Source organism: Camellia sinensis, chromosome 2 (assembly GCF_055761805.1).
Source record: "Camellia sinensis isolate YWXY chromosome 2, ASM5576180v1, whole genome shotgun sequence".
Classification (NCBI taxonomy): domain Eukaryota; kingdom Viridiplantae; phylum Streptophyta; class Magnoliopsida; order Ericales; family Theaceae; genus Camellia; species Camellia sinensis.
The window spans coordinates 104,079,653-104,107,441 of NC_138962.1; the positions used below are offsets into that span (position 1 = coordinate 104,079,653).

Here is a 27,789-nt window from a genome sequence, read left to right on the forward strand (position 1 = left end):
GTTGGAGCAGAGCCAGCTGGGAGTTTAACTGTTGCACCTCATTTGTTCTGCTCTGCAGCCGGTGTGACAAGTTTGTGACCGCAGTCATGGTTTCCACACATGACTTCAGAGTATACTGATTGGCCTCAATATCAGTTTGCACTGCCATTTTTTGCTCCACCAACCGCATCGGAAAGTTCAACGGAGCAAACACAGAGGTGTTTGGTTGAGGTTCACTGGCCACCGCACCAGTTCTCTCTCTTGTTGACTCATTGAGGTCGGGAAAGAGAGTGAGCAGCCCACGGGAAGACGAAGCCATTTTCTGGGCAACAGAGTGTTACAGCGTATTACAGAGTTTCTCTCTCAGCAAAACGAAGAATTTTTCAGAGGTTTCTCTCAGTTTTTCTGTCTCAGCTTCTGCCTCAGCCTCAGCCTCCGTCTTGGTTAAATAGCCGAGGCAGCCACGCGTATCGCGCGCCACTTGACGCCAGACGACAAACGGGCGCGCCAGCCAAGGCACTCACGTGCCTCGCCATCATATCTGGCACGCCTTTTTATGGATTGGGCACGCCTTTTGATAGATTGGGCACACCTTTTGAGGGTGCGACTTTTTAGGAGTCCGACAAGACTCTGCAAACTGTCCCGACATTGATTCCGGTTAGCTCCTTCAAGGGTCCGACAAGACTCTGTAAACTGTCCCGACATTGATTCCGGTTAGCTCCTTCAAGGGTCCGACAAGACTCTGTAAACTGTCCCGACATTGATTCCGGTTAGCTCCTTCATGGGTCCGACAAAGACTCTGTAAACTATCCCGACATTGATTCCGGTTAGTTTCTACAAGGGTCCAGCAAGACTCCGTAAACTGTCACAACAACTGTCACAACATTGTCTGCTACAACGGTCCGACATGACCCCATAAACTGTCTTCTACATCGGTCTGACACCACCATACAGTGTCCTCTACAACGTTATGACACCACCATGCAGTGTCCTCTACAACGTTATGACACCACCATCCAGTGTCTTGACCAATGGTCTGACATGACTATACAGTGTCTTCTATCCTCTTTTCTTTTATGTATTCGTCTATTTTCTTGTTTTGTTACTCTCTCCAAACTCAAGTTGGCTAGTTCCTATCCCCCTTGAGTTTGCGGGGGGCTGTTAAAACCTATCACCTACTTCACCCACTTAAACCTACTCCACTAAACCTAACCCACTACACCACTACCACCTCACCTACTCCACTAAACCTAACCCACTACACCACTACCACCTCCACTTCACCTACTCCTTACCTACTACACACTCACCCTCTTCTATATATAGGAATCATGAATCATTGTAATAAATATAACATTACATGAATTAATAATACAATCATTTCTCTTTATACATTAAATTTCTACATCTTATCTCTCCCTCTGTCTATATATATCACTCTCTATATTCACATCTATATCTATATTAGCTTGATTCATGCACTAGAAGCTCTTAACATATTTACCATTCCCCTCAAGTTTCCATTTTCGCTGATCAATGTTTTATGGTTATGCATGGGAATGTGTATGCGTGGGAATCAACTGAAAACATGTGATCGCAAATGTCATGAGATCCTAAAATTGCAGAGGCAACAGCAAGACCAAGGCTTGTTGCTAGTCCAATCAAAGTTCTATCACTAGAAGAACTTGGCTGGATATTTGTTTCTTTCTAGGATACTAGTTGGCAGGTTCACAGCTGCTTAGAACGTAACCATGGCAATAAATGTGGCCACTACTAATACATTACATGCATCACTTGGTGAATCTCTTGATGCTTGAAACTTGAAAATATTCAAGCCAATCCTTTGAGGATTCTTCTGATTGAAGCCTAGTCAAGATAATTTTTGCATCTTGCTAAAGAGAGGATGCTAAAGGGATGACACAAACATCCTGAGCCCCAAGAGCTTCAGCACATCAAAGAATTTCTCAAAGTCTCACATCCATGGGACTTTCAATCACCATATCCAATATTGGACATCCATTGCTTTTAAATCCTTGCATTTGTAGCTTTAACTTCCACTGTCCCACTAATGGCATTGCTTTTACCAAGCATTAATTCTTTGCACTAATGGTCTGCGACCACCTCACTACTTTTACAGAGGTCTTCCATTTGTGAGCTTCTAACCGAAAAGGGCATCATTTCATTAAATGACTTTCTTGTGAGGACGTAGCTCCTCTCTCTAGCCACAAAGGTGGTGCCCTCTGGTGAAAACCACCACATGATTTGGAGACAGAAATCTCCATAAAGTATCCAAATCTAGACAAGCCATATGACAAGGTCTGCTACATCGGGTGGCTATGAAGGTTTTACCAACCATAGAGGGATTACCATGCCTCAATTCACTTTGAATAAATCAATTTATTTGGATATATTTTGTGTAAACCACACGATTATTTTTTGTGATAGTGAATGATGTATAAACACATTGTTTAATATAGTGGGCAAAGACGAAGATCCGTGGATGTAGGCTGAGTTAACCAAATCAAGCTAAATTTGGTGTCTTCTCATGGTGATAGTTTTCTAGCTCAACTGGTATAGAGGTGGCGGACAAAAGAACACAGCGGGAACATGTATGGGACACGCCATGTGATATATCCCTTTATTTAATTAATTTGTTTTCAGGGGACAAGCGAGGGACACTTCAAGGACACTATGGGGACACTCCAACTAGTTTTCTTTCCCTTTTTCTTTAGTGCTTTTGATGGATGTTGGATGTTTTTTGTTTTTTTCTTATATTTAAATACTTAATAGATCATCTATAAAAATAAAATAAAATATATATATAATGATAAGTGTTAATTTAAAAGTAATATATTTTTTTAAAATATCGAATTAGTGTTAGTTTTTATTAATTTTGATTGTTTGTGAATGTAATATTAATCTACATAACAAATACAAATATATGAAAAAAAATATTTTATTGCAGTGTCCTTGCCGTGTTTTTGTCTCTATTGTTTTGAAATCACTATATCTCATGTCTACATCCATCTCCGTATCTGTGCTTCTTAGCTATAGACACCGATCCGAATACTTGATCTACTTCAAATGTGTGTATCTAATTGTTAGGGACCAAAACATAAACAAAAAATTATGTTATTTTCTTCTGAATCTCCTTAGCAACCAACATAGGCTAGGAACTTTCGATGACTAGCTAAGAGACAAAACTATATAGTAAACAAATCTAAGACTCAAAAGTAGATATTCATCAGAAAAAATATTGCATTAATAGACAAAACCCGAGACTACACAGATAAGAAGGAAATGATTACAACAGAACGCATGACCAAATATAAAAAAAAAACTTGGCTTTATTTCAAGAATATTGAATGGGTCTCAAAACTAAAGTGCAAACACTGACATGTTTAGAATGATAGACTATATGTTTCAAATAATTTAATCCATATCTATTCTATTATCTATACAATTATATAAAGCACACAGCTTTTCAAAGGGGAGCTTCTATTAGCAGACCACAAAAATTCTTAGTTCAGACCATTTTGTCTTTCAAATTTCAACTTCCGAACGTAAACTCTGTTCGGTAGTTAATATCCGGACAATTGATTTTTGTTTAAAATCCCAACAACAAAAATGGTGTGAGCTCACACAAAGAATTATGTGCAAATAGAAACTCCCTTTCTGAAGCTTTGCCACAATTTTTTGTATAACTAAAATATCTTTAATCAAATAAATATTCCCTTCTTTTCTTTTAAAACATTGTAAATCCTAAATGTTTCAAATTTAAGTAATTGTCATGATTGTTTTAAGTGACACTAGTGTGCCCACACCTCTAGTATAGGTATGTATAAGCACTAGAATCTAAATTAATTATGACAAAATTTTAAGTATTAAGATCTGAGAATCATAGCCATTAAGAGTATTTAAGTATACAAAAATCATAACAAAGCTTCTGTGTGTGGTTTATATGATCATGTTGATAATATATATAAATTGTGCAGATTAATAATTCTAACAGATCTAAAAGGGAAGAACAAGACCCGCAAAGCTGAATGATCCCAGAAACATACGATATAAATCATAGCAAATTCCAATGCACAACGCAACTCAACTAAGTCACACGACCTGTTCTGTTTTCTCAGATTGGAACTCTGGACTATACTTGAAAATCAATTCATCTTATTTATATCCTTTTTTTTTTTTGTTTTCTCAGCAGCCAAACATAGTGCAAAACAACTATCAAGTACCGAACACAACTCTTCGCGCAATGCAGATTTTTCGAAGCAAAATCAAAGAGATCAACATGTCGATATATTCATAAACAAGAAAGAAAATGAACGAAAAACCGAAATGGAAAATTCACCTTTTTGTATATGTGGGTCTCACCCAGGAAACGTTATCGCTCAGCCAACCACGAACAACCGTACATACGGAAATTGCATTTCGCTGGCAGCTAAACTGAAAAAAAAGAAAAGTGGTAAATTACTCTTTACCCCAGATTTTGACTCAAAATTAAGGAATCTCCAAATATAAATTTTGCTAAAAGTCTCCCGACCTAGTTTTTTTAGGGAGTTATTTACACATATCTCTTAAATTATTAAAAAGTATTATTTTGATTTCTTAAAGAGAAAATTAGTCTAAGATCTCTCTCATTTTTAATACATTAATGATTGAGGCCTCAAATTTTTTGGCTCAAAATTGCCTCGAATTTGCTTTCTTTTTTTTTTCTTTTTTTTTTTTTTTTTTTTTTTTGCTGGGTTGATGCTTTGCTTGTTATTATTATTATTATTTTTATTTATTTTTTTCTGCAATGTATTAGCCCAGAAAAAAGAAGAAAAAAAAAAAAATTGCATTCGAGGCAATTTCGAGCCTCATTTTCGAGGCCTCAATCACGGCTCTTTTTAATAATAGAATAGATCCACAATATTGTTTTATGATGTTTAAACTCCCTCAACTCCACACCCATATATCATTTTTAGTCTAATGTTTCTCTCTCATTTTTAGTCTAAGGTCTCTCTCTTCTCTCTCTCTGCTACATCAATGGCATCTATGTTGGTATCCAACGGCAATTTCTCCGCCGCAAAGTGTCCGGCGGCATCAACCAGCCGTGTTTCTTCTGTTTACAGCGAGATTCAAGGTCGTCCATGACCTCCCTAGCTCCGTCACCGGTGACCCCAACTCCTCTGTCCGCTCCGTCTGCATCACCGTCACTGTTTCTATCTCCTCTCACCTCATCAAACCTCCCTTTACTTCCATCATCAAGCCCTTTGTTGAATCTCTCATTACTAAACATAATCACAATTCTCAGATCGGAGCCGCGTTGTGCCTTGCGGTGGCGATCGATGCTACTCCATATTCGGATGCTATATATTTGAAGAAATTGTTGTCGAAACTCAAGAGGTTGTTGAAGTGTGATAGCTTTAAGGCGAAGCCTGAGCTGTTGACACTGATCGAAATTGTGATCGGATCTGGAGCAGCTTCGAGTCACCAAATTGTGAAGAATTTAGTGTCATGTTTGGTTGAGTTTATTGGATGCGATGATTGAGCGACGATGAAGGTTGCGGCGGAGGCGCTGGTGAAGTTGGCATTGGTGAAAAGAGATTTGTTGATGGAGTTTAAGGTGTCTTGTTTGCAGACAGTTAAGGTTAGAAATTTTGATAAGCTTTGAATCGATTTTGAGTTTTTAGATTATGGATTTGGTTACTTGAAATTGTAGATTGAAATTGAGTATGTTGGCCAAAGAGAATCAACAAATTTCTCTAGCCATCACACAGAAAAAATTAACGGACACAATTTTCTCTAGTTTGGTTAAAACACAGAGAAAATTATGAGCAAATTAGAGAAAATTAGTCAAATACACAAAGAAAATTGTAAACAAATCACAGAGATATTTGTGAGTAAATTAGAGAAAATTCAACCCCAGAGAAATTTCAAAACATAGAAAATCAAAAAAATTGAGCAAACTGGAGAAATTTCAAACCATAAATTTCTCTGGTTTGAAATTTCTCTGGATGAAAATTTCTTTGAGTCAAAATTTCTCTGGATCAATTTGAAGGACTTTAGACATTATGAAAATATTAGATGTCCTTTATGCTATAAAATCTTAATATCAGAGACTCTAAAAAAAAATCCCCTTTCTTAAATTATAAAAATATATAAATAGATCTCTTAAACTATTGATATTTTCACTTTGACCACTTCTGTCACCGTGAGTTAAACCAAACTTTTAAACACTTTTTAGACAAAAATACCCATCAGTACTCTATATATTTACAATTTCATTATTATTGTTTTTTTTATTTTTTTAAAATATAAGCATTCATCTATAATTATTGTTTATTATTATTTTTAAAAATTTTGTAAATATATTTTTTGTAGAAATAGTTTTTTTAAAACAATAATAAAATAGGAAAATTGAGAAGAAGTGTTATTGGGTGTGTTATATAGAGTGTTGAATTGTATTTTTATCTCAAAAATGTCAATATAATAACGACGTGAGCCAAAGTGAAACACGCCAATAGTTTAAGGCCCTTTTTTTTCAGAGATAGAATGGAGGGGATTGATAGTAAGGGGATTAATAGTGAGGGGATTGTTAGTGAGGGGATTAATAGTGAGAATTGTTAAATTATTTTTATATCAAATAATAAAACAAATAAAAAAATATAAAAATTAAACATTAATATTTTAAAAAAAATTCCCAATATATAAAAAATAAAAATAAAATCATAATCCCCTCACTATTTTTCTAATACCATCTCTACCTCCTCACTACGAATCCCCCTTCCAAGGGTATTTGTAATACCAATGTATTAGTAGTCCCAAGGCCATCTCTCAAAACAAACAAGGTATTAGTAGTCTCAATCTCCTTCCTATAACCCCAAACAAACGGGGCCTAAGAGTCTATTTGTATACTTTTATAATTTATGGAGTCAAAATGATACTTTTCAATAGTTTGAGAGATCTCCATGAAAATAACCCTTTTTTTTTAGTGATTAAAAGACAATAAAATATTATATTTATTTGTCTTTTCGTTTATTCATAATATTATTTTATTTGTGGTAAGTCTATTTCTACAAGTGGATGGCATTAGGTCCAATAATTTAAATCTTTTTTTTGGAGATAATAACATGATTAATAAAATTGTTTGATCAAAATGATAGATTATTATTTTGAATTTTTTTTCATTACCCTATTGTCGCTAGATCACCGTCAAACGGGGTTTTTTGAGATAAAGACAAGACAAATTGATCTTTTTCGGAGATAAGGATATGACTTTTTTTTTAAAAAAGTAAAAAATTATCCTACTATTATTAGATCATTGACACTTGAAAAATCACCAAAAAAATTTATTAAAAAGTTGCTGGCAGAGGCAACAACGACGACCAGTGGTGATATAAACAGATAGACAAATAAGTGATATATAAACAAATAAATAGATGCCACATTGACAGATAGGTAAACAAATAGATGACACTTATGTATATAGGTGGACAGAAAGGTGATGTAAATTACAGCTGTAACAACCCCGACCCATGATTAACGTTAATCCATGCTTGATTATGTTGAATAAGTAATTAAAGTGAAATTTTGCATCATATGTTGCCTTATGTGTGTTTATATCTGTTTAACGTAGAAAGATCTATTCAAGTTTTCGCTGCGGTTTGCGAATTGAAGGCCTTATCGGCATCCGATTCAAAAATTGATTTGATTTATGTGATAATTGGAATTTTTTGAATTTTATGGTAGGTTTAATTGAAATCCGATTCGGAACAAATTAATTAGATTGATTAATGCCTACTAGATTAGTTTTAATTAGTTACCACTAAGTGAGCCTATATAAGACTCCCTATATACTCCACTTATCTTTTTTGTTGATATCAACACATCCTTGAGCCTATACACACAAAACAAATGTGAGTAAGAGAGAGAAAAGAGAACTTTGAGCTCAACTAAGGGGATTGCTAGGAGAAATGAGAGAATTGGACTTAGAGACTCAAAAAATAAGTGTAGACACCCCATTTTTTACTGCCCTTAAGACTTGGGCGTTACTGATGGTTTACTTGGTGGTAAAAGGTGTGTAGGGTAAAGGTTCAATTTCTTCGACAAGGAGAGAGACAAATCTCAACTTCACACCCCATCTTGGACCAAAGCTATTTTGAATGGTTTTTAGACCTTAAAACCCTCTCTTTCAAAACATTTTTGAAATAAAGTTTCTACAATGTTCCGAGGCTCACATTTTTGTCAAATAATGCGCTTTTCGATGAACCGAGCAAGGACAAAGTTGAAATGAATGAAAGAGAGATGAAATCTTTGAAAAATCTTTCAAAGCACCTTACTTAGGGGTTTGAAGTTGAGGAAAAGAGGAGAAGAGGGGGGAAACCAAGTTGGAGAAGAAGTTCGGCATGAATCCGGGTAGAAGAGGGTCAAGCAACCCTCGCTAAATCGAGCTTATTCATCTGAATGCTTGGATTTTAGCTATGAGGCCACTACCATTGGAAAACTTACTTCCGGGGCTTCATTTTTCACTCAAGAATCTCTTAAAGCCAAGTTCGGGTGGGGGAGATATGATTGGTTGAAGTTGGGCATCATCCCGGTTGGATCGAATCTGCGCGGCTTCACCAAAAAGGGCATAACTTTTTGCACAGGAGGAATTTTAATGCAAGGTTTGAGCCATTGGAAAGCTAACTTCCAGGGCTTCAATCTAGACATCCATCGGCCATTTTTTGACCTTGGCAGCCACTTATCGGCCATCTATTTAGTCGGTCGGCCAGAAAAAATAGCAAGCCGACCATTTATTGTGCCGACCGGCCATTTATTTGGCCGATGGCCTCCTTTCATGGCCGATTTTACCCTTTTGCACCCTTTAGGCATGGTGCATGCCAGTTGTGCCAGCTGGGATGCACAAACCCTCTCCCCCGTGCATATGTGTGGCTATTTTGAACCTTTGACCCCTTTTGATCCAAACCTTTTGCACCCTTTGATCAAGCTTCTTGAGGAAGCTTGACCCTTTGTCAAAGCTTCCTCAAGAAGCTTGCACCCTTACCTTAGCTTCTCTAGGAAGCCTTGACCCCCTTGACCCTTCTCATTTAGCTTCTGTAGGAAGCTTCAAAGCTTTCCCTTGTCTATATAAGAGACCTCCATTCTCCTTTGATGGGGTTCAGCAAAAAAACCAGAGCTATACACATATATATCTGATATATATCATCCTCTCTCTCTATATCTCCCTCTCTCTCTTCATTTTGTGTGTGTTTGAGGGCCTAAAGTGTGTGTTTGTTCTTAGTTTTGCACTAAAACACATAGCATTACACCTTACTTCAACTTTGAGAGACATTGAGGGTTTGTTCTTGAGGTTTTGGACTGATTTTGGTCAAAAGAGAGTGGCTGAGCCTTCTGTTCTTGAAGTGTTCTTCAAGGGTAACACTTTTGCTTTATTATCCCCAATCTTGCATTAGCTTTTGACCTGTCTTTCATACTGATTTAAGCTTTGTGTATAACATAAAAAAGTTCTGTTTTTGTGTTTAAGATAGTTCATTAAGGTCACTTTTGTGTTTGAGGTCGTTTACCCCCTCTTAGGCCTTGTTTGGCCCCATTTTGTGCTATTTTTGGTGAGCTCCGGGACCACCTTATTTGGGCCTCCTCACCACTGAAATCTTGAGGGATTTTAGTGGTGAGGATGGTGATTTAAAGTCCTTGGCCCTCTCCTTGTTGTCTTGTTTGCTTGCATTTTTGGCCTTACAAAGGGGCCTATATTTGCAAACTTCTTGAGCTCGGTTCAGGCATTTTCCAGTGGGTTTTAGGACCCCCATAAGCCATTTCCAGAGTTGTTTCGGTCATGTTGAGTGTCCTTCTTGCATGTGTAGAGTAACCCTCTTATTGGCCTTTCAAAGGAGCACCTTATTCTTGCATATATTGGACACATTTCAGTGGGTATTTGGTCATATTTTGGCATGCCTTAGATCTGTTTTTGCTTGGTTTAATGGTCTCTCACATGCATCATATGCTTGCTTTGCAATCCTATGTTTTGGCCTAACATGCATCATGTTGTGAGATGACATTTTAGCATGATTTTGGTTAGGTTCCAAGAGGGTTTTAGCACTGTTTTGCTATGCTTAAGGTCTGGTTATGGTTGTTTTGATCGTGTTTGACATGATTTGTATAGTCGTCTTGCATTCTAGCTTACTAGCCTTGGATGTGTGGGTCACTAGTATGCTTTACTTGGCTTATTCTCATGATTTGGCATCATTGGAAACCACATTTCAGTCCATGTTCCATGTTTGCATACTTGCATTTTCCATCCCTTTCATGCCTTGAAGAGTTGATGGCTTATGCTCCATGTTTAGGCCCTTGTGCATGCATGCTTGTGTATGCGTTTTCATGCCTTTGTTGCATCATTTTGGCCATTGATTTGGGCCTATTTGAGAGCTGTCCATTTTGGTTTAAGACCATTCCCACATGTCGTTGCATGCTCATCCATCTTGCATGCTTGTTAGTTTGTATAACTTGCATGCTTGCATATTTACATTGCTTGTTCTCATGCTCATATTGCATGCTTAGCTTCCATGCCTAGGTTGCATAACATTAAGCATGCATGCTTTGCCTCTTGAATTGAGTATGATAGAGGTTGAGTTCATTGTGTGTTTGTGTGCATTATATTTGACATTAAAATGCACAACTTGGTTTCTTGGGCCATCACGCATTGAAATGCGCGATTGGTGGTCCGAGAATCGAGCACCATACCCCTTTGAGTCTTAAATATGATAAGGGATGTGGTGGCGCATACATTTGCTTGAAATGCATTGTCATGCCATGTTTTGCCCTCTGCTGCTGTCAAAACAGGTTCTGCAGGAATATTTGGCCGGTCGACTACATGGAGTGCCGACCGACCAATTATTGATGGCCGAGAGCTCAACAAATGGCCGATGACCATCCGGACATGGCCGGTGGTGTTCCCACTTGGTCGGTGGTGCTCCACAGTGTCCATGGAGCATATCTTGGGAGTTGTGCAATTTTCAAAAGAGCAGAGCAGGGAAAACAGAGGCAAACTTGTGCATGGCGTTGGATTTCCGAGCAAACCCAAGCACGCACGCATGGGACCCTCTTCCTGAGGCCTTTTACCGCATACTTAGCTTAGTTAATTTACTTAATTAATTAGGTGGACTGTAATATTTAATTAGCTTGTAGGTTAATTAATTTGTATTATTCTTTTGGTCCCTCCGGGCGAAAGCGAATGTGTAATAAGTGTGCGTGAGTGTGTGCATGTCTTTCAACCCCACGTCTTTCTTCCCTTTTATTTACTAGCTTTCGATGGTTAGTCTAGGGCATGTTTCAACTAGCATACAGTATGATAGCATGTTTTCATCCATTCATTCGTTTCGCATGCACCGGGCTCGGCGCATCATTCTAACTGCATTTGATTTCAATTCCAAATTGAATACATGTTATCTGTCGCATTTCACATGTCATTGTAGATTAGCCGAGCCTATCTTAGTTGCATTTTGCATGTGTTGTATTAGCCATCTTAATATGAACTAGGACCATGCATATGATTACTAACTAGTTTCTGTTTTGGCTTGGAGTACTAGGTAAGTTCTTATGCTTTAACATCCTTGCATGCGTGTGAGCGTTGCCATGACAGCATGATTACCATGAGGCTAGTTACTTATGTGATATAACTGCTTGAATGCCTGTGGATGGAGGTTGAATTACCTAAATTGGAATAATGCATTAAAACTGTGAGTTTTAAGCTCACTAGATAGTGGCAAAACCATCTTTTCTAAAGCCCACTTGAGGGTGGCAAAATCTGCATTTTAGCCTACTTGCGAGTAGCAAACCATTTTGAAAATAAACATGAAATGTTTTGTTCTAATTTAGACGATTTGGTCTATACTTGTTTGTTGTGCGCATAACATAGTAAATCTAGACTAATAACCGGAATAAGAGCATATAATGTTTTCAAAACAAGATATCACGGTTAGTAGAGGCCGATCTTTGATCGGGCGAGAGGGGGTGCTCATAGCTGACCTTCTCCAATCGTACCCAAGTTCCCGAGCCGAGGCAACTTTGGTGATGACGGACACGTGGCCTTTGGCACCGAGTCAGGGTTTTCTAAATCCCCCAAAATAAAATATTTAGGTGGCGACTCTGTATCTGGCAAAGCAGTCCATGTTTGGCACTTCTTTCAAAAATCTATTTTTTTCTCAAAACGATTTGTCGGATTTGGACTCTTTGGTTCAGATTAAGAACCGTGACAATTTGAGAGTCCTGAACTGTAGTGAACCCAATATGAACAGAACGGGACTCATCCTCCCGGGGCGTTCGGGGATGTCTACAATAAGCCTTTAGCTCTCACTTTGGAAAGTCTAGGTAAGAATTCAACCTTTAAGTTCTTTGATTGGGCATTAAGAACTTGAATTCAAAAGATTAAGTATGTGAACTTGAGATTTGAACTAGAAAGGAAGAAATTTGACTCATACCTTGCATGCATGCATAATTCCTAACATTTTGAAGTTATTTTCCAAGAATTTCCTCATGCATATTGCTAATTCACTTTACCTTTAAGAATGCATCAAGTTTCAAGTCATTTTATAGTATTAGACCATGTTTTGGAAGTTTTGAAGTCAAAACAATTCATACATGTCATGTTTACATCACATTCTCAAGTTTTAAGTTGAGTTATGCACAATTGGCATGCTTTTGGGCTTTGGTTTTGCGAAATGGTTTTGAATTCTTCATGTTTTCCATGTTCACGTGTGATTCCTCAAGTTTTTAGCCCAAGAAGCCATAATTTGCAGCTTTGGGGTTGAATTTGAAGCTTGGAAACAATTTTGGAAATTCCAGAATTATAGCGATCCCGGTTTTCCCTCCGTTATTTATTGTATTCCGGACTCGGTTTCATGGATGATTGTTGTTGTCTGTATCGTGTTTCTGTCCTTTAACTCTTTGTATTTGAGTTTTGGGTTGTGTTGGGCACGTTTGAAACAGGTTGGTTGTGTTTAGAAATATATAGCTTCTGCCCAGATTTTGGTCTCCACGCTCGAGCGGCCCCTTTTGCATTTGCTCCTCCGCTCGAGCGAGAAGTCTAACGCTTGAGCGGGATTCTTCAGCCTTCAGTATTTTTCCTGCAGGTCATCGGACGTTCAAGCATCCACTTTCACGCTCGAGCGGGGACTTTCATCTGCAAAACTTCTAGAAGTGTGCATTCCACACTCGAGCGGGAGTCTGTGTCTGGCGCTCGAACGGGACGTCCCACGCTCGAACGAGCTGTAGTGTATATCAGTCCGAGATGAAGCTTTTTGAATCACTTTTTCGGCCCCCTCTCTCTCTAAAGCACTCCAAAACCCTAATTTGAAAGCTTCTTTCTCTAGAATACTCTCTCTCTACATTTTGAGCTAGATCTAGTGATGCCCCCACCCTCTTCCTTTTGTTAAAAAGCTTGAGCTTCGCGTAGGCTCCATTTTGATCCGAAAAGTTGTAAGTTTGGAGCACTTTCGAGTTTCTCCATCATCTCCTTTGGGTCTCTTCACTTGAGGTAGGGATAACCTACTCATTTCTATGAGTTTTGACATAGATGTTATGTATTTTGTATAGATGGTGTTGTTTTGGGGTTGTTGGGTAAAACTAGGGTTTTGAACTTGAAATTATAAAAGAGGGGTTTGTTAATGTGGGATTCCATGTGTGTATGGGACCTTAGAAAATGGGGTTATTGGTATATGATTGATGAAATTTGGCCTTGGGAGCAATATTTGAGAAAATGGGGAAAATGCCCTAATTATGTTTGAATAATTAATTTTGGAGAAATATGAAATTGAGTTGTAAATCATGAAATTGGGAAATTATGAGATTGAATGGTGTTGTTGGATTTATTAATCACTCACCTATGAAAATGTTGATAATTTATCTATTTGATGAATTTATTATTTGTTTAGAAATAATTGTTTTGGGCTATCGGTGAGGGATAGTCTTGATTGTTGTAGACACTACATGATGATTAGGTGAATTAAAACTAATCAATTGAGTATGTCATTGAATATGACGGTTGAATTATAACATTGAATATGTTAGTAAATTGGTCATTGTATATGACGACTTATTTAAATACATTGTATATGTATCTTGTTTGGAAAAAGATAGGGGATGTACTCCATGGTTTGGGAGGAGATAGGGGATGTACTCCTAAACCTGTTTGGGAGGAGATAGGGGATGAACTCCATTGATAACTAAGTTGGCCAGAGTGTCCAGGGTGAAAGTCCTGAAATCTTGATTACGTTTGCATAACGTAGATGAATTGAAGTGTTGAAGTATTAATGATATGAGTTGTAGTCTCATTTTAATTGATTATGATCGAAGTATTGTTAATATGAGTTGTAGTCTCATTTTGAACTATCTGAAAGAACAGAGAACCATATCTATGAATTGGTTTGGATAATGAAACAGAAAAAAGAATTGAAATATGTTTGTGAATATGGATTGGTTATGGAAGAGATGTACGTCTGTATATATGAGTTATACATTTATCAAATGCTAATGTTTTAGTTATTACTCATATTTGGTTTCGCGTATCTCTACTGGGCTTTGGCTCACCCTATATGGGACATCATTTTCAGGTGCAGGTGATATGCCGCCTCCAAGGATGTAGCTTGGGAGGTTATAGAAGCTGAAGGCTTACTTTTGTGATTAGCTTGGGAGTTAGAACTCTCTTTTGTTGAACCCAAGTGTTGACTTGGAAAGTTATAAGCCCGTAGGGCATTTGCTTTTGTTGTCAACATGTAATACTTTTGTACTAAATACTCTGATAAATAGAAATATGTTTTATTCTCTTATGTTTATGGATGCCATAAGTGTTGGGTTTATATGTATTATTTTGAGGGCGTTACAGGAATTCTGCTCCTACGCTTAAGCGAAGGAATCTACGCTCGAGCGACCACTCTGAGTGCGTGCACTTCCGCTTGAGCGGCCTGAAGTCTGCTTGGGCGTAAAATGCATGCTCTCAAAAGTTCTTATGTTTTACAGGTCGCTCGAGCGACAAAAGTTACGCTTGAGCAAGGGCATGTCTCTCACGTTCGAGCGAGCGTCGAGCGAGTATTGAGCGGAAAAATCAAGCAACCAGCACTTTTGTAAAAGTTTACAGACCACTCGAGCGACAGATCTTCCGTTCACATTTTGCATGTCCGCTCGAGCGTAGGAAGTTGCGCTCAAGCGAGGACCCTATTGTCAGCAAGTTTTGTTAAGTGTTTTTAAGTGCATTTTTGCATCATCATTCCATTCTAGGCATTCCTAGGCTAAGTTTAAGACACCATAATGAGGATAGAGGAGTAGGAACACACCAAGACAAGAAAAGTTGATGTTTTCGGGTGTGTAATTCAGTACGTATTCGTTCTGTATCTATGTAGGTCACGCGTTACAAAATCTCTGAATTGCCTACTCTGTCCGTTTACATGGAGCCATCTGTTATCTGTGAGTAATAACTTAGTAAATCTATGTTCAAGTTAACTTATTTTTTGTGTATGAAGTAAGATTTGTTTTATGAAATGTTATGTTATGTACTATGAATGATTGTCTAATTTTTTATAAGTATTTGTGACACAAGTATGTTATCTATTCCCGGTCCGGAGGTTCCTTTATGGAACTGAAAAGTTATCTATACCTGACTGGAGGTTCTTATATGGAACTGACAAGTTATCTGTTTCCAGTCCGGAGGTTCTTTTAAGGAACTGACAAGCTATTCGCACCGGACGGAGGTTCCTCTATGAAACTGACAAGTATGATCTATGATGCTTTGTATATGATCTGTTAGCGCTAACGGATAAACCATGTATGATCAAGCATAAATTCTGATTTCTGTCAATGACTCAAACAATAGTACGATTATGAATCTATTTTATGTACGAACTTAGTTATGGGATATCATTCATTTAACCCTTCACTCTGTTATTATTCACTGGGCTCCCGCTCACTATTTATATTATGTATGTAGGTGATCAGGCACGTGACCAGGCTCAAAGTTGAGGACCTGGCGTCCCAGTTTTTGTCAGCCAGCCTTTGTGCCTCCCGAAGAGGTTCCAGATTAAGTCAAGTTTAGTGGCTGTTTTTGTGAATGTATTAAGCTTTGTTTCCTTTGATTTTCGGACAAGATTTCTATTAGTATGTACATGGAGTGACGTATAAATACTGCATCTTTTGACGTCGCTCGTAAGTTTATAAAAGTTTAAAATCATCTGTCTCATGTATGTCTTCACAGCTCAATAGACTATGTATACTTTATATATTTGCTTCCGCAACCCCTAATTATATGTTATTCTGTTAAGAGGCTTTTTGTAATCCAAGGATTACTGTGCAATTATGACGCTAAACCTATAAGGGCGGGTTTGGGTTGTGACAATAGCGATTCCGATTTTGACCTAACCTTTATTGTATTCCAGACTCGGGTTTCGTGGTGTAGTGTTGTTGTTCATCTTTTTTTTTTCCCTTGTTTTCCTTTAAGTTTGTCTTTTGGATTGTTGTGGTTGTGTTTGGGATAGGTTGGTTGCTTGATTTTCAAACTCTTGTTGCCCCAGATTTTTGCTCATCCACTCGAGCGACACTTTTTGCGCTTGAGCGGACTTTACAAACTTTCAGTACTTTTGCAGGCTGCAAAACTACTAGGAGAGTGTATTCTACGCTCGAGCGGCCATTTCTTACGCTCGAGCAGTTGGTCTGCTGCTTGCAAAACTACTGGATGCGTGTTTTCAACGCTCGAGCGTCACTTCTTGCGCTCGAGCGGTGAGCGTCTTTTTCAGCGTGCCTTGGCGCTTGAACGACACTTCTAGCGCTCGAGCGGAACAACTTATTGTGTCTGAAGCTCGAGCGTTACTTCTTGTGCTCAAACGGACTGTGCGTATATCAGTTCGTAACAACACATTTTTACATCACTTTTTCATATATTTTTCTACCAAAACCCTAGATCAGGACCCTCTCTCTCTAAAACACTCTCTGCCTCTCTACATTTTCACCTAGTTCTAGTGATAACTTTTCCGCAATGTTGAATCCTGTACTTTTTATAGGAAAGGATTCGAGGAAAACTAGTTCCTTAAATAAAATAGTTATAGTGGAACCTACATTTTCTTGTAACAATTGAACACGTGTACATGACAGTAAAAGAAAATGGTTTTCCCTTCCTTTCCTTTCTTGTCACTTGAAGCAGCCTAGGAGTTCTCGAGTCTTCAAACGATGCGTCCATTAGAGTGAAATTCTTTTTTTTCCCCTCCTATTGGTGCTTTATTGGCTGCAACTGGATGTTGAGTTCAAAAATAAAACACCATGCTCAAAAAGAGGCTTTTCTGCATACCCCCTGATTCTACTTGGAAACAAGAGGTCCGTAAGCCCATGTACTCAAGTAATTATTGAAGCTTTAAATGAATTGTAAATACTTCGGAAATGATCCCTATCTTTTATTTTTGTTTATATGCTTAATTGCACTCTAGGAAGCATGAACATGGACACGGGATATGGTGATCTCAAAAAATGGAACACAGACATGGTGGTGACACAACAATAAAATATTTTTTCATATATTTTCGTTTGCTATGTAGATTAATATTACATCTACAAACAATCAAAATTAACAAAATCTAACACTAATTCTCTGAAGGAAAAAAAAAAATTTAATTAAATTAACACTTATCAATTATGTCTTTTTATTTTTTATTTTTTATATAGATGATCTATTAAGTATTTAAATCTAAGAAAAAAAAGAATAAATGTCCAACATTCATAAAAAGCACTTGTTTTGAAAATAAATAAAGGGACACACCGTGCGTCCTATATGTGTCCCCAAAGTGTTCCCATGTATCCCCTGAAAATAAATTAATTAAATAAGGGGAGGCTTCATGTGGCGTGCCCTATACGTGTCCCCGCCATGCCTGTGTGTCCAACATGGCTATGGCGCACTTGTTTTGAAGTGTCGATGCTTCATAGATTGCACTAACATAATCAATGTGAATGGCTCTACCAATTTATGGATAAATGTGGGTTATCAAGTGTGACTATGAAGGTTTGGGCGTGAGGATTGTCACTTTGTTGAAAAATTACAAAAGGTTGTGTTTGTACATACGCCAAATGTGAGGTTTGTTCCTAATTCAATCTGTTCCCCATATTGGAGAAATCAACACTAGGTAATTTCCTTCGCACCCATACAGTTGTACTTAAATTTGACTTTCTCCTAATACTTTCAATAGGTCAAACCAACACCAGCTATACTTAAATTTGCCTTTGGCCTCACCTAGTTTTAAATTTTCTTTATCCATTTGATGTCTACTAAAGCCTTGTTTGGGGTGTACTAATAAGTACACACTTTTTATTTTTTTATCTTTTTTCCATCACATCACCTCTCTACTTTTCTGCACATCTTTTCGTAAAAAGTCAAAAAGTACACTTATTTAGATCATCCCAAACCACCCCTAAGTTATAGGAGTGTATTTAGTACAAGGGTAATGGAACTTAGATAAATACAAATATGAGTACTTTTCCCCGTGTCTTGAATTGTGGGGTTTTCCATATCATACATTTGGTTCCAGTATTGACATTCAATACTTGTATACATGTCCACAAATCATGTAAAAAATGCCCTTTTTCAGTGAATGATGAGAACTAAGTGATTTTTTATTCTTTACATGATTTAAAATTGGAAGCAATATCATTTGTGATATTGTCTTTAATGCTGGTGCTTCTGGGTTCTGAACATGTTTTTCTTGTTCTTTTGATTAAGCTCTACCATCTAGTTTCTCCCATTGTCTGCTACTGTGGTCTCTTGCATTATTCTTATACATGCTTGACTAATTACTTTACTATTTTTCTTAGCTACCTATTTTCTTGTTCTCATCTTGTTGGCTTGCTAAATACTGATATTTCATTGTTATTGTAGCAACATACTGTTCAGGGAGTTTGCTCTTATTTCCATGTGGAGGGTGCCCGCAATGCCCATAGGTGGCCACACATTGCTAAGCTTTCTTGCTGAACCTTTGAAACAGCCAACTGAAACTCTTCTTTCTACTGAGGATCATGATGTTTCTGAGAACCTAAGAGAGTTCCAGGACTGGGTATGGTTTATTTAGATCTGTATTTGTTCATTGCACTCAATGTTGTTTATGCTTTTCTTTTGGCCTTGATATATTATCACTTCTAAGACTGCAAGTTTGTACAATGTTTCATTAAATTAGAGCGAGTACTACTCCTGTGATGCAACTTATCGCAACTGGCTGAAAGTTGAGTTAGAGAATGTGGAAGTTTCTTCCCTTGAATTGTCTGTCAAGGAAAAGCAAAGAGCGATTGCAGCAGCTAAGGAAACGCTAAATTCATCATTTTCACTGCTCTTTAGTGAGTTGATTTAACTATATGCTACAAACATTGCACATAGAGATCTTTGGATTAGCCACCATGTTTATTTGTGTAGTTTTTATTATGGATCGTTGACTTGGTCGCATCATTTTATGTTCTTCCACTTGTAAGCTTTCAGTTTTGAATTAATTGATATATTTTATTTTCTAGGAAACGAAAATCCATGGTTGGTTCCCGCTGAAGATCATGTTTATGAATCAGTAGAACCTTTGTTCCTAGAATTGCATGCCATTGCAATGCTCTGTCGGCCTTCTGGTGAATGTATGTGCCCAGATGCCACCTTGTGTGCAACACTAATGAGTGCCCTTTATTCTTCAGTAAACGAGGAAGTTGTCTTAAACCGCCAGCTCATGGTATGTTGCTTCCTTTCATACTGTCATATGATTCAGAGGGATGGAGCCAAATGAAATGGTATATTAGTGTAAGAAATAATGTATAGAGAAAGAGAGAGAATAAATTGTATGTATTATTATTGATTGATATATTATGTTATGGTTACAATGATTCCTATATATAGGAGAGGGTGAGTGTGTAGTAGGTGAGGAGTAGGTGAAGTGGAGGTGGTAGTGGTGTAGTGGGTTAGGTTTAGTGGAGTAGGTGAGGTGGTAGTGGTGTAGTGGGTTAGGTTTAGTGGAGTAGGTTTAAGTGGGTGAAGGTTTAGTGGAGTAGGTGAGGTGGTAGTGGTGTAGTGGGTTAGGTTTAGTGGAGTAGGTTTAAGTGGGTGAAGTAGGTGGAGAGTAGGTGGATTTTAACAGCCCCCCGCAAACTCATGGGGGATAGGAACTAACCAACTTGAGTTTGGAGAGAGTAACAAAACAAGAAAATACATAAAAATAAAAGAGGATAAGAGACACTGTATGGTCGTGTCAGACCATTGGTGAAGACACTGGATGGTGGTGTCATAACGTTGTAGAGGACACTGTATGGGAGTGTCAGACCGATGTAGAAGACAGTTTATGGGGTCATGTCGGACCGTTGTAGAAGACAGTTTATGGGGTCATGTCGGACCGTTGTAGCAGACAATGTTGTGACAGTTGTTGTGACAGTTTACGGAGTCTTGCTGGACCCTTGTAGAAACTAACCGGAATCAATGTCGGGACAGTTTACAAAGTCTTGTCGGACCTTTGTAGAAACTAACCGGAATCAATGTCGGGACAGTTTACAGAGTCTTGTCGGACCCTTGTAGAAACTAACCGGAATCTATGTCGGGACAGTTTACAGAGTCTTGTCGGACCCTTGTAGAAACTAACCGGAATCTATGTCGGGACAGTTTACAGAGTCTTGTCGGACCCTTGTAGAAACTAACCGGAATCTATGTCGGGACAGTTTACAGAGTCTTGTCGGACCCATAAAGGAGCTAACCGGAATCAATGTCGGGACAGTTTACAGAGTCGTGTCGGACCCCTAAAAAGTTGCACCCTCAAAAGGTGTGCCCATTTTTGTCAAAAGGCGTGCCATCAAAAGGCATACCCAATTCATCAAAAGACGAGCCATCAAAAGGCGCGCCAGACACGCGGCGATGCACGTGATCGACAATGCGCGTGTCGGCCGCTTCGTCAGTGTCGATATAAACCATTGCGGAGGCTGTGGAAACCAGTCTGAAACTCTCTGAACATTGTCATTCTGAAACACTCGGTAAAGACTTTGTATCCAACCCTTCTCTGAAACATCTGAACATTGGCCTCTTCTTCCCGTTCAGCTACCCAGAATACGGCATCTTCATCCCGTGGTCTACTCACTCTCTTTCCCGACCTCAATGAGTCAACAAGAGAGATAACTGGTGCGGTGGCACTGGAACCTCAACCAAGCGCCCCGGAGTTTGCTCCGTTGAACTTTCCGATGCGGTCTGTGGAGCAAAGAATGGCAGTACAGTCGGATGTGGAGGCCAATCAGTATACTTTGAAGTCATGTGTAGAAACCATGACGGCGGTCACAAACTTGTCGAACCGGCTGCAAAGTAGAACAAATGAGGTGCAGCAGCTAAACGCCCAACTGGCTCTGCTCCAACGCATGTATAAGGATGCGCGAGCAGAGATAAGTGTGCTAAAGGCAGAGAACAAGGAGCTGAAGCGGAAGGCCACCGTGATGTTCCGATTTGGAGGTCCACCATATGCTGCAGTGGAGGAGCAGGGAGGAGGCAACTTGCTTGGTGGTCGAGGAAGCACGGAGGCAACACCGTCAAGGACCGCCCAGGACGGAGGCAAGAAGAAAAGACCGGCGGAATAGGCGAGAAGAAAAATCCCACTGTTCCGATTTGTGTTGGTTGTGTTTTGTTTTGTTTTGTGTTTTTTTTTTTTATTTTTTTTATTTTTTTTTATTTTTTTTTTATGGTGTAAAATGCTGATCGGGGTTGTTCCCCGGCATGAAGAAATGACAAGTTTGTAAAATGTTGTTTTTTTTTTTTTGTTTTTTTTTTGTTTTTGTTTTTGTTTTTGTTTTGGGAGTGTTTTGTTGAAAAAATAAAAATAAAATGAAAGAAAACAAGGGAGAAAGAAAATAGATAAAAAATATTTATAGATGGATTATATGAAAAACATCAGTGCGATTGTTTCAAAATAAAGTGGGGTATTTAAAAAAGAGGAAAAGTGACTTGGAAAAAATAAATAAAAATAAGTGATTTTTGAAATCAAATGGAGGAGAGAGAGGGACAAACTCATGTGATAAAGTGGAGAGAGAGTCGGTGAGTGGGGTGCAAAAGGTGAAGGAGAAATGATGGATTGAAAATGGTTTGGGTCAAAAGTGGACACTGTTAGTGGGGAACATGAGTGCATTGATTATTTGATATAATAATAATAAAAAAAAATAAAAAGTTAGAACAGTTGGAGAGAATGAGTGGAGTATGGTAAGGGTTTCATCCAAAGCCAAAATTCCTGCAGCGAATCACTTCGCAAATCCTAGTATGAGCTTTTTCTCTTTCCAGGCTTATTCATGAATTTCCTGGTGATTTCAAGAGCCTCTGGTGGCATTGTGGCAGAGAACACCCCAACCTGGATTTTGGGTGGCAGCAACTGAGAACACCCCAACCTGGATTTTGGGTGGCAGCAACTGAAAAATATCATAGATCTGATTTTTAAAAACCTCGTGACAGCATTTCATCAGCTTCATCCAAGACAAACATTTTGATGTAAACAGGGCGAAGTGATTGTCTCCGCAACATGTCAAACACACGACCAGGAGTACCAACAACAACATGAACCCCACTGGAGAGAATGCGCTGATCTTCGCGCACACTAGTCCCTCCAACACAAGCATGAACCTTCACACTTTGCTGGGCAAGTTCAAGAGTGGGTGGAAGAACCAAAGCTTGGCACTCAACCAAGCTATAATCTAGCTGCTGCAGAATTCCAGAGTAGAATGTTGCAGTGTTTCCAGTTCCAGACTGTCTCGTCATATGAGGTGAAGAATTCTTCTCCATCAGCCTCACACATGACTACAGTTGCACAAATCTTTGTTGATTTTATCAGCGGAATAGGTTGAGGTCCGGCGGGCGGCTAAGGTGAGGTTGCCGCCCGCCGGGGAAGCGAAAATACTAGGTTTTAAACCAGCTCTGATACCATGTAAGAAATAATGTATAGAGAAAGAGAGAGAATAAATTGTATGTATTATTATTGATTGATATATTATGTTATGGTTACAATGATTCCTATATATAGGAGAGGGTGAGTGTGTAGTAGGTGAGGAGTAGGTGAAGTGGAGGTGGTAGTGGTGTAGTGGGTTAGGTTTAGTGGAGTAGGTGAGGTGGTAGTGGTGTAGTGGGTTAGGTTTAGTGGAGTAGGTTTAAGTGGGTGAAGGTTTAGTGGAGTAGGTGAGGTGGTAGTGGTGTAGTGGGTTAGGTTTAGTGGAGTAGGTTTAAGTGGGTGAAGTAGGTGGAGAGTAGGTGGATTTTAACAATTAGTTTTTTGTTAATTTGAGGACAGCTTTACACTGTTGTGCTTCATTGTGCCTTAAGGATCTATATGCCAAATTTGATTGCATTATTTTAAGTGGGATGGGTCTGGTGATGTGGTAAGGTGCACTATTTTCCGAAGGTCACTACTACTTTATCCTTGATTAGGTCCATCTCTTATACAGACACTTGACACGTGACAAATATACAACATGATTTGGATTTGCCAACACAACGATTTTCAAAAAAGCGAGACACGACATGTTGATGGACGCGTGAAAAAGACATTTTTATATATTTTATATGCCATATATATTACAATATTCATGAATTTCGAAAGTACTAAATTAATATTGAGTTTTAGGTTTTTTTTTTCTTTTTTATTGGATATGTTTTTATTTAATAATAATTTTTTTTTTTTTGCAATATTTTTTTTTCCACGTATCATCCTTTGAAATGATGGGCTTGATATCCAAATCTTAGTAGCAGAAAACTTCTACTTAGGTGACGCTTCTTATTGAGAAACGTGTTTCTGTGCTCCCAAGTAAATTGACAAAAACAATTTATAATTGACATCAATCACAAATTCTTATTCATATTTTAATACATATTTTATGTCTGCGTAGAAAATTAATTGTTGGAATATATTTATACATTTAATATATGAAATATATACACGCTTCTATAGGCAATCCCAACCTTAGAAACTTCTATATGCTCTCTCTGCCCCACCCCCGCTTCGTGCAACTAAGATCCAAATACAAAGCCTTGCATAATGAATTGGATCGATGGAAGTGTAGAATAAAACACCCAACAAATCCCATAATAGGTGTACAACATACCAACAAAAAAGAGTATTACAGACATTTGGTGAGATGTAAAGATTACACACCCTAATAAAAAATTAAAGATTTGTTGAAGAAGACGAAGCTGAACCCAGGTAAGTACGTTTTTTTTTCTTTTGCCTTTTCTTTTTTTAACATTAATTGTGGTTATACTGGCATGATTAGTTCTACTTTTTCTTTGAATCATAGACCTAGGATTCCTGCAGGCTGCACAAACAAAATCAGTTTTTTTTTTTTTGGGGCCATCATCGTGTCCAAGGATTGTTCCAGAAAGGGACACACATCCAGAGAATGTCAGAGGTGAGTCCAACAACCAAAAAAAATGAAAAAAATGGGACACAGGAGAGTGTGTCCAACACGTATTTGCCATGTCTCCGAACATGTTTGTGTCCCAAACATGTTGGACACTGATATGTTAGGTCAGATGAAGTCTCCGTGCTTCATAGAATATGATGTATAAAGTGTGAACCTGTGGTTTTTTGAAAAGTTCAAAGAATAATTAGCAGTATGGATTTATATATTTATCGATCATTTGGGTTTTTTAATATTTAGAACCCTGAACGTTTACAACTTCAAAATTGTTTGTGAATTTTGACTTCTAAAAGTAAAACATTAAGTTCTCTTCCTAATTCTTTTCAACATTTATATGTAGAACATGAACTATTTGTTATTATTTTCATCTAGTGAATACAAATTTTGCTATGTAAAAAAATGAATAATTTGTTTTTAATTTCATATTAAATATATAATTAGAGCCATGACTTAGCTGTGGTTGTATCCTAATTATTTGGAACTTGTTGTGTTGTCGTTATCCTTACTTCTTGGGTTTCATACCATAACCAAAGTATTAAAAGGATTTACTGAGGCTCGCCCTAATGTTTACCTCGCCTTGAGGCTAAGGTAAAATGTATCAAGGCTTTGATTTTTAGACTATGTTTCCCAAAGGGTTGAGCATCACAGTCTATGGCATGCACCTTAGGTGAGCCTTGTACATCATAAACATACGAGGGCATATGAAGTTCCCCTAGGCTCTTGTTGAACTTAGTCTAGTAGATGAAACAAACATAAAAAAAGAAATAAATAAAATAAAAAATAAAAATAAAAAGAACCATTTTTGCAACTATATTCTATAAGAGGAAATGATTAATCAAGAAAAAACATAGTTAATGTTCAAGTGAGAAGTTCAATCACTAAAGCTAAGAATGTTAATTTCACTTTTAATGAAGGCAAGTTTCCTTCTCTACAGTGAAATGTTTAATGCCCTAAGGAGAAAAGTATTTACACTTTTATATTTTAATAATTTTATTTATTTATTTAGTAATTTAAAATATTATTTAATAACTAAGGGTAAATCACAAATACACCCCCTGAGGTTTGCTTAAACTATGAATTGCCCCTTGTGGTTTGGAAAATTACAAATTCCTTCCTGTCAAAACCTTTTATTTAACAGAATTAATTGAAAAAGTGAAATTTCTAACTGTTCATCTATACAATAATAAAATTATCTGAATTATTAATTGAAATAAAATTTTAACATTATTAAAAACTGCTAATTACCTTGATGATTTATTAATAAAAGAACCTATTTGTTATGAAATTAGAAATCTTAGGGGGCATAATGTAATTTCTAGAACCACAGGGGGTAATTTGTAATTTAAGTAAATCTCAGGGGGTGTGTTTGTAATTTACCCAATAACTAAATATTAAAATTTAAATTTTGAATGCTTATGCATCAATACCTTAAGGCTTACGCCTCCCCTCGAGTTAAACCCCAAGGGGTTGGCCTGGTGGCAAGGCCTTGAGTATTGGGGGTGTGCTCTCTCCAAAGTTCAGGGATCGAAACCTCTTAGGTGTTAATAATTCCTTGGAGCCATCGAACTGGGAGAAAACCCTTGAATTAACCACGGTCCACTTGCGGAAAACTCCTTGCCGAGGGCCTGTGCACCCTTGGGAATTAGTCGGGCTTTGATCCGGACACCCGATGCCAATTTAAAAAAAAAAAAAAACCCTCGAGTTACGCATTCGCCTTTAAAAACTTTGACAACAACTCAAATTAAACCTGTTAGTTTCTGAAACAATGCCATTACATATCAGTTGAGTTGTTTATGAATCACTTGATACTTAAGTCCTGTATAATTTACATAGTTTGATGAGGTGATGTAGAATATAATTATGTAATATGTAAAATTTGCTTCTGCCAAACTATTTTTCATCACATAAGCTTTTTAAGTTAGGTCTCTCTCTCTCTCTCTCTATATATATATATATATATACACACATCTTTTGTCTGACATTTTTCCTTGACGGGAAGATGAGCGTCTCTATCTCATCAACAGACAATTACTGCATTGAGGTTGTTCTTCGCTGCTTGGCAACAGACGGTGATGGACTTGGTCCACATGAACTTAATGATGGTGGTATCCTTGCTACAGTGATTGCTGCTGGCTTTAAAGGTAAGGAATGGTTGTAACTGCATTATCCTTTCAAAATTCATTATTTTGGAACTTAAATCTGATAAGTGGAATTGGTTGAAGACTCCTATTTTACTTGATGGCTCAATTTTTTAGGTGATCAACTTTTACTTCAGATTCCACGTGATGTGCAATAGAACTAATCAAATTGGAGGGGACATCCAAATACACCTTGAAAAAATAAAAGCTTGTTATTTGTATATATGGACATGTATACATAGTTGCAAGTTTGTGGCTTTAATTAAATACTTTTTTGTTTCCAAAAAAATCATGCCATGTTTATGTGTTGAGTAGAATTTACAAGTAACTAAAATAGAAAGGATGATGAGAGATATATTCGAACATCCTAATTTGAAAGTCTACAAAAGTTTCTTGGCCCTTTCTGCACGTTGCTTGAAAAAAGGATATTGGCAGTTGGATTGTTGGCTCTTCTGTCAAAAATTGGCCAATACCTTCAGGTTCTTGTCTAAATTTGCTGAAATACAATTTGGTTCTATATGTTGGATTGGGTCAAGTCTAATACAAGGCATCCGACAGGAATTACTAGGAGCTGTTTGACATCATATGTCCTGTCCTACATGGTATTTAGTAAATGGAGATGTAAACACAATGCAAAACCTGGATGTGAGCAGCTAGTTATAGATTGTGTATTGTTTAAAACAACATTGACTTTCTTTTGGGTTATATAATGTATGAATGCAGGAGAGCTTGTTCGATTTCAAGCTAGTGTGACAATGGAGATCTCACAATTAGATGCCTGGTATTCAAGCAAAGATGGTTCCCTAGAAGGCCCAGCTAAATACATCGTGTGGGGCCTTTGTCGAAGGTGCTGCATTCCAGAAGTTATTCTTAGATGTATGTAGGTAAAGTTGTTTTCTGGAAGCCGGAAGTCCTTTTGTGTTTCTTCAAATTAGTTGGTTTACCATGTAACATTCTACCATTTTGCCAATTTCTTCCTTTTAAAAATAATATATTTTTTCCTTTGCAATCTCAAGGAAATTCGTAAGAGAAACGAAGGATCTATAGTAAAGAATAGTAGTTTTTAGTTTTTGTTTCTTGCTAAATTCATAGGTTTCTGTTTCGCTCGTGGAGTCAGGCAATCCATCTGAAAGCCATGATGAGCTGATTGAACTAGTTGCATCGCCTGAAACTGGTTTCTCCATTTATTTAGTCAGCAACAATTACAAGTAATCTAATTATCTGGATAACGAGTCTTTACTTGCTTGGGGTGGCTATTATCGCA

At 37.7% G+C, this 27,789-nt stretch overlaps 2 protein-coding genes across 6 annotated transcripts in view; one reads left to right on the forward strand and one right to left on the reverse strand.

Moving 5' to 3' along the window:
• The window catches only part of LOC145820248 (cysteine synthase-like), a 120,145-nt gene that overhangs the window by 9,294 nt on the left and 83,062 nt on the right, over positions 1-27,789 (reverse strand). The window contains exon 1 of one of the 4 annotated variants that reach the window (XM_082915344.1): positions 4,337-4,521. The exons of 1 other annotated variant lie outside the window; for it this stretch is intronic. The gene's annotated coding sequence lies outside the window, so the exon portion shown is untranslated. Of the gene's footprint in view, positions 1-4,043; positions 4,068-4,098; positions 4,313-4,336; positions 4,522-27,789 lie in introns of those variants that run through there. 2 more of the 4 variants (XM_082915347.1, XM_082915346.1) reach the window with 2 other exon arrangements.
• LOC145820249 (nuclear pore complex protein NUP107-like) lies at positions 18,611-27,451 on the forward strand. 2 transcript variants are annotated; one of them, XM_082915348.1, is made up of 4 exons: positions 18,611-19,046; positions 19,167-19,697; positions 26,387-26,528; positions 27,249-27,451. In XM_082915348.1, the coding sequence occupies exons 2-4, from the start codon at positions 19,581-19,583 to the stop codon at positions 27,407-27,409; spliced, it is 420 nt and encodes a 139-aa protein (XP_082771474.1). In that variant the 5' UTR covers positions 18,611-19,046; positions 19,167-19,580; the 3' UTR covers positions 27,410-27,451. The 2 variants fall into 2 exon arrangements, with proteins under 2 accessions (XP_082771474.1, XP_082771475.1); XM_082915349.1 differs by having other exon boundaries at positions 26,412-26,528; positions 27,249-27,431.